Source organism: Hylobates moloch, unplaced genomic scaffold (assembly GCF_009828535.3).
Source record: "Hylobates moloch isolate HMO894 unplaced genomic scaffold, HMol_V3 SCAFFOLD_1, whole genome shotgun sequence".
NCBI lineage: Eukaryota > Metazoa > Chordata > Mammalia > Primates > Hylobatidae > Hylobates > Hylobates moloch.
The window spans coordinates 101,243,294-101,258,426 of record NW_026652276.1 but is presented as its reverse complement, the minus strand read 5'-3'; the positions used below and the strand labels follow the sequence as shown (position 1 = coordinate 101,258,426).

At 50.0% G+C, this 15,133-nt stretch overlaps 1 protein-coding gene across 6 annotated transcripts in view; it reads right to left on the bottom strand.

Annotated features, from left to right (window-relative positions):
* The window catches only part of CUX1 (cut like homeobox 1), a 472,474-nt gene that overhangs the window by 25,125 nt on the left and 432,216 nt on the right, over positions 1 to 15,133 (bottom strand). For 2 of the 6 annotated variants that reach the window (XM_032756129.2, XM_032756134.2), the window contains one exon: positions 1,028 to 10,835. The exons of 3 other annotated variants lie outside the window; for them this stretch is intronic. In XM_032756129.2, coding sequence (XP_032612020.1) covers positions 10,199 to 10,835 — 637 coding nt within the window. In that variant the 3' untranslated portion in view covers positions 1,028 to 10,198. Of the gene's footprint in view, positions 1 to 1,026; positions 10,836 to 15,133 lie in introns of those variants that run through there. One more of the 6 variants, XM_032756128.2, reaches the window with a different exon arrangement.

The following is a 15,133-nucleotide window of genomic DNA, read 5'->3' as shown; positions in this document are numbered from 1 at the left end:
GGACCGGCATTTTGGGCAACTCTAGAGACACCCCCGGCCCTAAGTGACTGTATGAGATGCGGGGCTGCCGAGGGCACCTGGCACTGGGGGGTGCCTCCATCCCATACTCTGGGTTCTCCCACTGGAGGGAGGATTGAATCCAGTTTAATTCGGAGAGGGGCTTACGATTCTGTATCACATGTGGGCATTTCACAATCTGAAATCTCCAAATTAATACGCGACCAAGTCATCCCCCACTTCCACCAGACACACGTCGGCCTGGCAGACAGCTCTTTGCCAACCCGGTAGGTCTCAAGACGAGCAACAGCCTCTGAGTCACAACTGCGCGGAGAAGCCTAACAGCCACCTCTGCAGAGCTCTCCCCGCCACGTCCAGCCCGAGCACCATCTGGAAAGAGACTCTTCTCAGTAGCCCTGGCATTCCAGAGACCCACAAGCCACTGTCCCAATCCCCTCTTCCCGCCCACTCACAAGCATTAACTGGTGCCTTTCACTTGTCTTTCTGTTACATCAGGAGTCAGGGGCACAGTGAGACCCCCACACAGAAGGTTGAGGCCACGCCACTGACCATCTGCAGGCCACCCGGCAGAGGAGCCTGGCCGTAGTCCTGGTCGCCCGAGTGCCATCGATTGGGGCTGCCACCATCAGCCCAGTGCCGCACCAGCATTGGCCACCATTCCTGGTTCCCCATAGCAAGCCTATATGACAGGCGATAGTGTCTCCATTTTACAGACAAGGAAGCGGACGCCAGGGAGGGTAAGGGCTTGGTTCAAGGGTAGGCAAACAGTGCTGGTGACAACAGCAAGTAGGAATGTAGGCCCCGGCGAAGCCCTTCCTGTGAACCGGATGCAGACTGACAGAGCAGTGCCTGAGATCCCCATGTATCCCAGAGCCACACGCCTGAGGACCTGCGGACAGGTGCAAGGATGACCTCGGGAACGGCAATTCTCGAGGTGCCCTTTGGACCCCGAATGACAGTGTTTGCTGCTCGTCCTCAGGCCAGGGCACTTTAAATAAAAACAACCCACACATTCTTGTGTTTGTATAAAAGATATTTACTTCAATTATCACACCTAGGGTGCTAGTGAATAATAATACATGGTGTGAGTCTCATACAGTGATATTGCTTCTCCGTATTATATAGGGACCGTTGTACAGTGCTGAGAACAAACATCGTATGGCTAACCAAAGACAGAGGGACAACACCAAGGGGCCGACGGGTGCCTCCCCCACCCCCACGCCAGCCAGGTCAACTTTGACTCTTAATGTAGAAAAACAAATAGCAAGAAATAAAATGTTATCAGAGAGATGTCACACAGCAACACACCAGAGGCATCTCAAAGCGATTTGTACAAAAAAAAAAAAAAAAAAAAGACGACTTTTTTTTTTCCTTTTTTCTTTTTTTGGTCAATTGGGTCTCTGTGAGGATTGGAGAAAAAAAATCTGTGATTGTGAGGATGAACAAACAAGCTCTAGAAAGATCTAAGACTTGGTGCGTTACAGAAAATATAAAATACTGCTAAAATGTAAGACGTGACAAAACACTGGAATGGGGGTGGGGTGGGGGGAGCTGAGCTTATAAAGAGTTTTCCGGAAGATTCCGCCACCCTGCGAGTGCGTCTTGTGCTGTTAGTAGTCTGGACAGGAGCGTGGTGCTACCCGCTCTCAAGGCAAGCAGCAAAGAGTTATTGCACAAACGCAAAGAACTAGGTCTCTTATTCAATGCAAAGGGATGTGGGGAAAACCACCTTCTTTTTACCCCCACTTCTATTTTATAACAAGCTATTCTCCAATGCTTTAAGAATTTTGGGTGAATTCTCACATCTCCAGAATGCACGGGATTTTTTTTTCCAAGAGGTCTCAGATGGGGGTACGTGAGATGCCCGTTTTCTCAAGGGAAGAGGCAGAAGATGGTTTGAGAGAGAGAAATGCATAGACTAATTAGAGAAAAATGGAAAAAAAAAGCCTTTTGGGGAGATGGGGACCATTGTTTTGGTGGAGGGTTTCTTTCAAAGAGAGAACAAAATCAGGGCCCCCGGCGATCTTGGAGAAGGGGAGGTGATGATATGGAAAGAGATGCTCTTCCCAGCCTACCTTGGGGTGGGCAGGGCCCTTGCCTTGGCCTGGGGTAAGTTTCCTTCTGCTGGGCCCATGGGATCGAGGCAGGGCGCCTCACCTTCACACCCGATTGGCAACAACTGGGTGTCCTGCTGGCTGAGCTAGGGGCCACAGCAAGCAGTCTCCACACCCAACCTTCCTCCACATTGAACCACCTATAGGGGAAAGGGGCCCTCTGCCTATGATCTCCTAGGTGAGCCCTCAAGCCACAGCCTGGCACTACAAAACACTGTTGCTTTGAAAGATGGTTTTGACCAACTTTGTACTCAAGAAAAACAACAACAAAAAACCAACCAAAACATATCAACCCGTGCGGGCCTTGCAAGAAATCACTCTCTCGCTTGTAGGTAAAGTCTTGGCCAGGCCACCGTGCCCTCTCTGACCACGGCTTGCCGAAACTTCATGAACCCAGAAGTCTTACCAGAGGCTCTAGGAGGCTTTGGGGAACTGAACTTGGCTTTGCTAAGATTCCTCTGAAGCTCCTCAAGCGAGCGTTGTTCAACTCAGCAACTCCCTCACACATTGGTAGATATTTTTGTTCATAAACTCTCTCATTTAAAAAGTTAGACACATAGAGACCACCAGTTTTTGAGTGGCTACTCTGGAGACAGGTGTTTGATTTCGCTGGGGAAATCCCCTCTGCCCCCCACTCAATCCCCCAGACGCCTTGGTTCTCTGGGGGAGTGGGGGAGGAGAGGAAGGCAGAGGATAGTAACCACTAGAGTGACAGCAAAAAGCATTTATGACAACAAAACACAAAATAACAATACACTCCTGGTAAGTACTTAAATGATTAACCTAATAATAAATAGAAGAGGATAGAAATAATTTTTTTTTCTCAAGGAAACATCCTTTTATAATCACCCTCACGCACGCCGGCAGGTCAGTAGCAGTCAGTCCATTTCAACAAGACAAGATTAAGTGCTGGAAGGGATGGCTGTGGCCTCAGACACTGGGGAAGGCTCTCAGCTTCTGAATCATGGACACTCCCCATCCTGCCTCGTCAGGCCAGCGGCTCCGGCCAGAGCCCGCGGGCCCTGCATGCCCCGCACAGTGGTCACCAAGAGGCAGGCTGGGAGACTGGAGGGAGTCGGGGAGGCCTGTTTTCCCTTCGGTTCATGAACAAACGGAACTACAGTGAACAAACTCATTCATAACCTGAATCGTCCTGGTCTAAAGCTTACTTTGAGTTCATTTGGTGTGCAATACGTTATTTTTTAAAAATGAAGAAAAATGATTTCAATTGCACAGAGCTTTTACACATAGTCATCTATTTAAGTGCTTTCTGTTTAAAGCAAACTACAAAAAAAAATAAAAATAAAAAAAAAGAAGCAAAAGGGGGGAAAAAGAATTATAAAACAAAAGCAGCTCCGTGCCACTTCAACGTGTCTTGCTGAATGGTCTCTTGTTTCACCAGCAGAAGTCCCAATGCTTCCGTACACACTGTGCTTCTGATTAATTTCCATAGGGATGTAGCCATGACATTGGGATATAAGGCACCTTTTCTTTCTGATTACAGAAAGCTTGATACATAGCATATAGCATATTTTGTGGTAGAAATTAAAGCGTAAACACTACAGAAATTACAGTAACGCAGACTAATGCTTTCTTAACATTATCGGGTAAACTAAAAGGATTCATAAAAAGCAACTCAAAGGCATCTTAAGAGTTTAAGAACGGGGGCATGGGGGAAGTGCACATTTATGCATAGCCAAATGTCTTTCTCTCGCCAGCCTTTTTTTTTTTTTGTCTTTTTTTTTTTTCGGGATTTTTCGCCTACAATGCCCAACTTTTAAAGTTAGCATTTTGGAGGAGACTAGGCGCTTTGGAAATGTCTTGTTAAAGCTAAATGTCACTTCATCCAAAAATGAAAACTCAAGATGATGCCACGGACGGCATGGACACGGTTATCTTTGGAGGGGAGGTGGTGGTGGGAGAGGCCTGGGCAGGAGGACGCAGTTTTTGGAAGTCGGGCAGACAGGCGGAAATTGCATTTCCTTCTACTCCCCTGACCAGGGTGGTGAGGAGCACAGGCCGCCGGGGCCTCTGGGATTGGGAAGACTGGGCTGGGGGGCCGGGAGTAGGGCTGGGGCTTGTTTTACGCTCTGCCCCCCACACCCCCTCCTCTTCCATCCTGATTAAGCCCAAGGGTTGTGGACTTAACTTTCAGCCCATCTCTAAGGGTTTCACAGACTGGATCTTTCTAAACTTTATTGGGTACCTGCTTCCCCTTTTCCCTGGTAGTTTTCATCTACAAAAAGTCAAAACCTGATTGAAATAGAAATAAGATCATCAAATTGGACCATTCTTTTAGCGTTCGAGTGTGCTGGCCAGACTGGCATTCAGTACACGCTGAGATCCAAGCACGTCACATTGGCCCCAGGTCACCACCTTGCCACTCAGCCTTGTGGTCACAAAGGCTTCCCTAATGTCATCGATGCCCAGGTGAAACCACAGAAGCACTGAGGATTTCTAAATGTGAGCTTTGGCTGGTCAATGCCCAAGCACAGGATGCTGTCCCCATCCTTAGGTTCTTACTTGCAAACTCTCTCCAGCAGGGGAACACTTTGGCCCCCACAGTGGACAGACCCACCTCCAACCAGCAGCCCCAGGAGCTGGTTTTCTTCAGTGCTGGATGGGAACTGGCATACTCTTTTGGGATAAGAGGGTGATGCAACTGTGGACGGGGCGTGTAGGCTAGAGGAAGCCATCTATCCTTTTCCGTCTTTGAGATGTTTGATGTTTGCAAAGGAGTTTTTCTAGTGATGCTAAAACCACGCCAGAGACAACAGACACCCAAGAGCTACAGCGTTCCCCAAAGCCAGCTGGGAATCTTGGGAAGTGTCCTCATGTGGCCACTTTGGGGCAGTCTGGGGCAAGGATAATGGCCATGATGGATCTTAACAGCTGAACAGGACTGGATAGCAAGGACAGGCGGACCAAAGACAAGACCCTCAGAGGCCCGAGACCACGCCCTGCCTGCAAAAGAAACAGCTGCTGGAGCTTTGGGAACAGGTGGAAGTAAAGGGAAAAATCCGTGTGCCTTGCAGAGCACAGCTGTTTGTCCGTGTTGCGCTCACAAAAGGAGAGACACACAAAGCTGGCCCACCAGGCAGAGAGATGCTCGTGTCTGCTGTGCTGGCAGCTTTTCTGCCCTCTCCAGCCCACGTGCCTCACAGTTCTGTGGGGTGTGGTTCTGGGTGACATCAGATGGAGAACACAGGTTAGTGAGGTAGAAGGGACAATGAGGAGTGTGAAGAGGGAGGACATCTGGGGAGGGACAGGGCCCCCCACCGGCAGCACAGGAGCCAAACGTCCAGGCTAAAGTACCACAGCGAATAGCCCAGCACGCCCACCACTCACGCCCCGTGTTGCTACATCTCGCCCTGTACAGCTGGCTTGTCGGCCTTGGGATGAGTAAGGTCTATGGACTCTGCCAAGAAGCGCCTGTCATAGTGCATTTAAGGCAAAGGCTGTCGCCCCTCAGTTCAAAGTCTCTCTGCTTTTCTTTGTGTGACTCCCAGAAGGACACGCGTCTGTTCCCCTGGCTCTATTTTTCAGTAAGATTTGCTTTGCTAAAATCAGAGGAATGAAAAACGTTGCATAGAATGTCAACAGAGTTCATTGATCACCCTTGCATCAAAGGACATACGTGCAGGAGGAACAAAGTCATCCAGTCCAACCTTAGTCGGGAAGGCACCTGCCCGTGAGAAAGCTCACCTGGGGACTCCTGTTCCCCTCTCTTTTTAGGGCCTGGCTGTGGCATGATCTTAAAATAGTCAGCCGAGGCCCACAGCGATCTCTTTGCAGCCTGTGTAAACTGGTCGTGAGCTGCACGCCTGATGCTGGCCCTGGCCAAGGAAGGAGATGGGGTATGAGAGCTGGCCACCTGGGCTTGGGCGGTGGCCAGAAAGGAATATTTAACCCAGAGCTCTGCTGCATTCTGGGCCCGGACCGCCAACCAGCAGACCTGAACGTCCACATCAGACAGGATGGTTTTTTAATGGGAAGAAAACAAAGATGGCGACAGGAAGGAAACTGAGCAGGGAGGTATTTGTACTTGGGAGGTACAAGGGATCTACCCCAGGGAGGCTGTCAACTGGTATCTTTTGCCTCAATTACTTGCACAAAGTAGCAGGGTTTGATGGTGGGTCCCTGTGAGCCACGATCCTGGCATTTCTCAGAGAGTTCTCCCACGCATGCATCCCTGGGCTGTCACCCCCGATCCTGTCCCAGGAGACGCTTAGAAGCTGCCTCATGCCAAGATGCCTCCTAAGATCGTCTAGAAGAATCCAGTTGAGCTAAGCTCCATGGCTCTGATAACCCTTTCTAAAGAGAGGTCTGGTGAGCAGAAACCACAGATGTCTTCACTGATAACGGAAGTTCAAGAGGAGGTTACCTGGGAGCTCGGGGGTTAGGGAGGAGGACAGAAGCCTCCTCTGGGGTGGAAGTGAGTTGGGCACAGGTCTAGGACAGAACTCACACACCTGCCATCTCGGCTATCACAAGGGAGCTTGGGCCAGAACCCCGGGTCAAGAGGCTAAATGCAAACAGATTTTACGCCGAGCCTCTGCTTAGCCAGCTAAGTTAATGGCAAAAGTCTTAAGTTATGAACACTGCCTCCAATTAACAAAAAGAAGCCATTTAAAATGGCATAATGGAGCTTGTAATTAAGTGTTAGTGTTTTATATGGAACCATTTCCCCCAGGGGAGAGGTACAAATCAGCTTTTTAAACTCATAGAGCGTGAAGAGGAAGGGGGTCGGCTGCCTGCGGGGGCCACTGCTTGGAACGCCAGCCTGCTGAAGGGGAGCCATGCCGAAGGGACACTGTTCAAGGCACTTGAATACTGCTTAGCAAGATGAGAGATTAACCCTTAGACTCCAACTGAGGGGCCCAACCAGGAGGGGGTGCTCCCCCAGCCACGGATTGCTGTATTATTTTAGTGGCAGCTCTTAGAAGTATTACAGACAGTGCTAGCTTAACATCAAAGATCTAAAGCTGGGATCTCCATTTTTTTTTTTTAAATAAATAATAGAGGAAAAAAATACACAGAACTGCAAGCAAAATTTAACCAACTGATTGTATCCGGCACCAGATGTAGGTCTGGCAAAAAAGACAGAAAGGGAACCAACAGTAACCTAGTTAAAAATCTTAAGAAGTAAAAACAAAAAAGAGAAAACAACACACATGACTAAATTGCTTGGGAGGGTCAAAATGACTGCATTTTAGACTGTTACTGTTTGGCCACTAGAATGGACAAATCTGTATTTGTCAATTTCCTCAAATTTAACACCTTTGTAAATAACAGTCATGCCTTTAAAACTAAACCCTAGCCTACTATTTCCTGTTAACTTTTCATTCTTATGAAAATTAGATGATATTTAAAGGTTCATCACACATGATGACAAAAGTCCCTTGAGGGTTTTGTGGAGAGGACATCACAGTCGTCAGGGCTCTGCCACTCACTGTCCTAAGGGTCACTGATGTGAACTCACTCTTCTCAATGCACCTGAATCGAGCTAGATGTTGACCCGTGTCCCCTTAAGCTCCTCTAATTTTGAATTCTCTTCTCCCTGAACTGGATTTCAAGTTCAGAAATTATACCCCCAACAAAAGACAAACAAACGGCCTGCCTCCCAGCCCCCTAGAGCCTTCTGAAAACTTCTCCTTCATGGAAAGGCGTTGTCTTTAGTGTAGTGACTCTCAACATTTGTGAAAACGTGAACTAAGTGCTGCAGTTGCAGGTTAAAAGACTGTAAATGAAATAATCTCTAAAACATCATGCAAGAAACGTGGTTTCACATCTTACAGTCAAAGTCCTACAAGTTAATTAACAAGCACACGGAGGTGGAACAGCCAGAGCATACCTTTAAAATTATAACTCCCTCCCACCCCCCAAATAAAAAAAAAGTAATATTAATTAAACTTAAGAAATAATGAATGCACCATTAAAATGTCATCCAAAGATGTTGACCTAAGACAAAGGTTTCAATGATACACAATACGGTCAAAAAGTTTTCAATCAGTAATATACAGTATGACAACTACATCTTGTAAATTATACCCAATACTGCCGGCAGTCTATCCCTCTAAAGAATATTTGCCCCTTTCATCCCTTCCTAACAATCAGATAATAAAATACAGCACCTATAAATAAGCAAAAAAAAAATATATATATATACCGAAATCATCTATTGTTAGTTTAAAGATATGGCAATAAAGGAGTCTAAATTAGCAAACTTGTAGAAGCCGTAACTGATAAAACAGCTTATTGAAAAAGGTGGCAGTAATGCACTCTACGTGTGCACAGGTACTTAAGAAAATACACAGACGTATAAAATTGCACACACGCACACGCACGCACTCTCTCACCCGCCTCTATTCTCACGCATATACACATAGACAAGGGAGGAATCAGAGACAAGTTAGACTTTCAGTTTGTACTTAGACTGCCCTAAAACTGTGCATAAAAGAACTTTCTAAGAGGCGAAATGAAAGAAGGGCAAATGGTAGGGTTGGAAGTTGAAGAGCATCCACGTTTTGGTGTGAGTTTGGGCCATTTCTAAAGGGACGGGAGTGGGGAGCCCAGAATGCCACGTTCTCTCTCCTGCAGAGAAAGGAAGTTTCCCACAAGTTCAATAGGGTCATCAGTGCTTGCGGTGGGAAGAAAAAGGGAAAGAGAGAGAGAGTGAGCGTGTAAGCCCTGCCCAGGCCTGGGGAGTGTCTTCCCCTGGGAGGGCTCAGTTCATCAGGTGTCCAGGAGAGTGGTGTGAGGTGAGGTGCCTTCTGTGCCAGAGAGAGATCAGTAGACTGCTGTCTACTTGGGGACGGGCCCGTCTGGCCCCGGAACTGCCTGCTGTGCTCGCCCGGACTACTCTCTCCTTTCTTTCAATGCTTGCACACGTGCAGACGCACAGACAGATTGAGACACCATAAATTAAACAAAATTAACAGGTACATGCTACAGTTCTAACTTGTCTCCTAAACCTCCAAGATATGAGGTCTGATCAGCGTGCTCTGCGGTTAGAGGTTAAAAAGCAGATTATAAAATACCTAGATTCGGATCTTTTTTTTTTTTTTTTTGTCCTGATTTGGCCTAGAATGGAGTGTATTAAACAAACCCTGGTCTGCAAAACCCAGGGTCAGTTAAAGCTATACATCGATGTGCACTACATGTCAGGATTCTATTCACGTACAAGAAAACACTATGTCAGCTACCACAAAATCAGAGTTTCCTGATGTGACGTTTTCTTTTTGTTAAAAAATATGTGGAGTAAATGTGTTTTATTTTAATTCAAAGTTTCAAACGAGAAGATTCTTTTCTTGAAAATATTTAGGAATCCAAACTAGTGTGTTTAGAGTCGTTTTGACTGTGCAATCTCTTAGTGGCAACTGAACAGCTACAAAAACTTTCTTTTTTAATTTTTCTGAAAAATCCCACCCCCCCCCCTTTTATTTTTTCCTGGTTTAAGAAGATAATAGTGTATTATCGCTCTGAAGCCATTAGATGGCAGATAAAAAGCCCCCTTTTAATATGTGGGTTTGATTTTTTTTCTTTTAAAGCCCACACGGAACAGGAGGACACAAGGCAAAGCTGTAAGAGTTATTCCAGAACCTGTGGAAATCACTTAGGGCAATAAAAAAAACACTTCAGGGTACAAAAAAGCTCGACCACACATTTCCGTTTTCTTCCTTGAAAACACGACATAGATTGGGCTTAATGCTCCTTTGTTTTCTATATGCACCTTGGCCTATGGCGATTTTGCCCTGTGGCCCGCAGGGCGGTAAGTGCGCAAAGCGGTCCAGGCCGCGGGGTTGGTGGAGGCCGCAGGGTCTGCCCGGGCCTCAGGGTGGGTGTGGGCCGCAGAGTGGGTCTGGGCCGCGGTCTTGGATCTGGGCCTCGGGTTGGTGCAGGCCGCGGACCGTGGAGTGGGTCTGGGCTGCGGGCTCAGGTCCGGCCCGGGGTCGGTGCAGGCCGCGGGCCAAGCCCAGGCCACGGTGTCTGCAACGCCTGCCCCGTCCGACCCCGTCCAGGCCCTTACGGCCCAGCCTGGCTGCCCGCCCTGGGGCCGCGGCCCCTCAGAACTCCCATTCGATAGGTTCCTCCCGGCTGGCGGCCTTCTCCAGGCGATGGATGATGCTGTTCAAGTTCGCGGCCTTCTTCTTGCGCAGGGGGTTGTCGCGCGAGTCCCGGGCGCCCGCGGCCTCCGGGAGGCCGAAAAGGCTCTGCAGCGAGCTGGGCCTGCGGGGGGCGCTGCTGCTGCTGCTGCTGCTGCTGCTGGGTGGCGGCGCGGAGCTCCGAGCCGCGGGGCCCTCCCCCGGCGCGGCGGCGGCTGAGGTAGCGGCGTCCTCGGGGGCCGCGGGCGCGGCGGTGGCGGTGGCGGTGGCGGGGCTGGGCAGGGGCCCCGGGCCTTCCACGGGGCCTCCCTCGTGGTCGTCGTCGCGGGCGTCGTCCGGGCCCGGGGTCCCCGAGGGCGGCGGCTCCGCCTGCTCCGCCGGCCGCGGCACCTCCTCCCGCTCGGCCTCTCCCTGAGACTTGGGCTCCTCGGTGTCGGCGCTGCCTGGGCCCTCAGTGGCCTCCACGCCGTCGCAGCTGTCGCCCTCCGAGCTGGGCGCCGCCCGGCCGCTGCGGGCCGAGGGTGAGTCGCTGGCGCCCGCCTGGCCCTGGCTCCCGGCCTGAATTTCCTCAATGAACAGTTCTCTGCGGATCCGAGACCTACAAGACAACAAGCGGCGGAGACGTGAGGGGGGTGCTGCTGGGGACAGGGCCTCTGGTGCTACCCCAGCCAGACCCCTCTCTCTGGGGCTCCTACTCCATCCAGCCTGGAGGCCCCTCCGTGCCCCTCCAGCGACCCTCAGGCCACGGGGCAACCCCTCTCCAGAGTCACCACCCACCCCTCCGGGCCTGGCCAGGAGCCATCCCAGGGCTGAGACATCACTCCCCTCTTCTCCACTGCAACAAATTGCCACGGGCACTTATTTTAATTTTTTTTTTTTTTTTGAGACAGAGTCTCGCTCTGTCGCCCAGGCTGGAGTGCAGTAACGCAATCTCGGCTCACTGCAAGCTCCGCCTCCTGGGTTCACGCCATTCTCCTGCCTCAGCCTCCCGAGTAGCTGGGACTACAGACGCCTGCCACCGCGCCCGGCTGATTTTTTGTATTTTTAGTAGAGATGGGGTTTCACCGTGTTTGCCAGGATGGTCTCGATCTCCTGACCTCGTGATCCGCCCGCCTCAGCCTCCCAAAGTGCTGGGACTACAGGCGTGAGCCACCGCACCTGGCCTAATTTTTATTTTTTGAGACAGTTTCCCTGTTGCCACCCAGGTGGAGTGCAGTGGCTCAATCTCCGCTCACTGCAACCTCTGCCTCCTGGGTTCAAGCGATTCTCCTGCCTCAGCCTCCAGAGTACCTGGGATTACAGTCACCTGCCACCACATCCAGCTAATTTTTGCATTTTTAGAAGAGACGGGGTTTCACCACGTTGGCCAGGCTGGTCTCAAACTCTGGACCTCACGTGATCTATCTGCCTCGGCCTCCAAAAGTGCTGAGATTACAGGTGTGAGCCACTGCGTCGGGCCACTTATTTTATTTTTCAAAAACCTTTTGGAAACAAGGCCTTGTTCTGTCACCCAGACTGGAGTGCAGTGGTGCCATCACAGCTTACTGCAGCCTCCAACTACTGGGCTTGAGTGATCCTCCCATGTCAGCCTCCTGAGTAGCTAGGACCACAATCGTGTCACTATGCTTGCTAATTTTTAAATTTTTTTAAGAGATGGAGTCTCGCCATGTTGCTCAGGCTGGTCTTGAGCTCCTGGGCTCAAGCAATCTTCCTGCCTGGGCCTCCCCAAATGCTGGGATTACAGGCATGAGCCACCACTTCTGGCCAGGGTTCTTATCGAGTGACACGTTTCCTCCATCGCATCCCATCCCGCTCCAACTAGACTGAGAAAGGCAAGGTCCTGTTTATTCTTTGTACACCCAGGCCTTGCACTGGCGCCTGGTGTGCAGTAATGAAGGCTGGGTGAGTTCATCAATGAAACTGCCTGATAACCACTGCATCCATCAGAACTTCAGGAGAGAGGACCAATTATTGGATAGTGGCCAAAGTGACAATTTTAATCTCTGAGCCACAGAAGGTCAGGTTGGGGGCTTGTGGTCCAGGGTAGGGTGGAATTCCACCAAATTGTGTATTTTTTCTTTTTTTTTCTTTTTTCCTTTCCTTATTTTACTTAGAGGCAGTGTCTTGCTCTGTCACTCAGGCTGAAATGCAGTGGTGTGATCATAGCTCCTTACAGCCTCCACTTCCCAGGCTCAGGTGATCCTCCTGCTTCAGCCTCCTGAGTAGCTAGGACCACAGGTGTATACCACCATGCCTAAATTTTTTTTAATATTGTAGAGACAGGATCTCATGATGTTGCTTAGGCTGGAGTGCAGGGGCAAGATCATAGTTTACTGCAAACTTGACCTCCTGGGCTGAAGTGATTCTCCTGCCTTGGCCTCCCAAAGTGTTGATACTACAGGTGTAAGCCACCAAGCCCGGCCAATAAGGCTTTCTGAGGCTGGGCATGGTAGCTCATGCCTGCAATCCCAGCACTTTGGGAGGCTGAGGCGGGCAGATGGCTTGAGGCCCAGCGTTCGAGACCAGCCTGGCCAACATGGTGGAACCTTGTCTCTACTAAAAATACAAAAATTAGCCGGGCGTGGTGGCAGGTACCTGTAATCCCAGCAACTCAGGAGGCTGAGGCAGGAGAATCTCTTGAACCTGGGAGGCGGAGGTTACAGTGAGCCAAGACTGTGCCACTGCACTCCAGCCTGGGCGACAGAGCAAGATCTTATCTCAAGGAAAAAAAAACAAAAGGTTTTCTAGGCTCCTACTCTGCGCCGGGTCCTGTGCTGACTGTGGGGACTCCCCTGGGGAAGATCCTACTGTAGCTTAGACCAGGGTATTGAACTCTGGTGGGGTGCAGGGGGTTGTGACTCTGCTACGGAGTTATTTGGTTCCTGCGTGCAGTGAGCTCTGAACCTTGTCCTGAAAGATTTGTGAGCTCTGGTTCAGAAAGGAAAGGTTCTGAGAAGCTCCCCAGAAGTTCCAAGGTGTATAAGTCTTTCCCCCTTCCCTGGGGCTACCTTGGGAGCCCGGGAAACAGTGGCTTCTGTGAACAGGTTCCTGGGTGCTATGGCTTTCAAGCTCCTTGGCAGTGAGACTGCTAGTTGGGGTGAAACTCTCCACCCCACCTACTCTGGTTAGGGAGGCGGGAGGCTATAAAGGTAGTGAAGGTTTGGTCCCAGCCCGACCCAAAACCAGAGCACAGGCTTTTTGGAAGCAGGCACACTTGGGTTGGATATCTGGCTATGGTGCTTACTAGCTGTGCAACTTGGAGAAGTTATTTAACCTCATAGCCATAGCATTCTGTGAGAAATAAGAAAATTTCATTTTTCTTTTTTTTTTTTTTGAGATGGGAGTCTCACTCTGTCGCCCAGGCTGGAGTGCAGTGGTGTGATCTTGGCTCACTGCAACCTCCGCCTCTTGGGTTCAAATGATTCTCCTGCCTTAGCCTCCCGAATAGCTGGGACTACAGGTATGTGCCAAGACAACTGGCTACTTTTTTGTATTTTAGTAGAGACAGGGTTTCACCATGTTGGCCAGGCTGGCCTCGAACTCCTGACCTCAGGTGATCCACCTGCCTTGGCCTCCCAAAGTGCCAGGATTACAGGTGTGAGCCACCACGCCTGGCTACAACTTCAGTTTTCTTATTTCTTGTCTGAAAAATGTGGAGAATGGTATCTTCCTTGCAGAGAAGTTATTAAGATTAAATAAGGTATTAAATGTATGATGTAGGACCCAAAGTAGCCACTCAAAAAGGGGTCACCCTTCCCCCTATCCAGCCGCTGTTTGTGTGCTGTGATAAGCCCTAAGGCTGGGGTGGGGAGGGGACACCGTTAGGCACGGGGCCTGTGTTTCCATGCTCGTGAGCTTGGCCCCTGTGTGCAGACTTTGCCTGTAAAATGGGACCAGCAGCACTGCACTTGGGTGCTGATGGAGGGACTAATAAGATGATACATCTATAAAACTGTTCAGGCTGGGTGCAGGACTCATGCCCGTAATCCCAGGGCTTTGAGAGGCCGAGGTGGGAGATCACTTGAGCTCAGGAGTTAGAGACCAGCCTGGGCAAAATAGCAAAACCCCATCTCTACAGAAAAATACAAAAAATTAGCCAGGTGTGGTGGCATGCACCTGAAGCCCCAGCTACTCCTGAGGCTCAGATGGAAGGATTGGCTGAGCCTGGGAGTTCAAGGCTGCGGTGAGCTGAGATTTTGCCACTGCACTCCAGCCTGGGCGACAAAGCGAGACCCTTTCTTAAAAAACCGAAACCAAAACCAAAATCAGAAAACAAACAAACAAAAACTTTTTGGCTCAGCGCCTGGCACATGCTTTGTGCTCCACAGATGTGAGACATCATCCTTCTTAGCCTAGATTTGTCTCCATGTTTCTAAGGAATACTGTCTTCTGGCCTAGAAAGATGAGCTTCCAGGAGCAGTTGTGGTTTTTAGGGAAGTCACACAAGGCTCGCGGAATGCTGTGGCTACGAGGGTCCGGAATCCAAGTTCCTACTGGGCGGACCTGTTTTTCCAGGGAAGAGCAGTGTCCTGTGGCGTGTTGTTCTGGCAATCTAGTCGTCAATCCTGGGTAAATGGTCAGCCTGAGATATATATATATATATATATTTTTTTTTTTTTTTTTTTTTTTTTTTGCGGGGGGACAGGGTCTTGCTCTGTCATGCCAGGCTGGAGTGCAGTGGCATGATCACAGCTCACTACAGCCTCAACCTCCTCAAGTGATTCTCCCCCCTCAGCCTCCTGAGTAGCTGGGATCACAGGCGCGCACCACCACGCCTGGCTAAGTTTTTCTATTTTTTTTGTAGAGACGCGATCTATGTTGCCCAGGCTGGTCTCAAACTCCTGGGCTCAAGCAATCCTCCCACCTTGGCCTCCCCAAATGCTGGGATTACCGGCC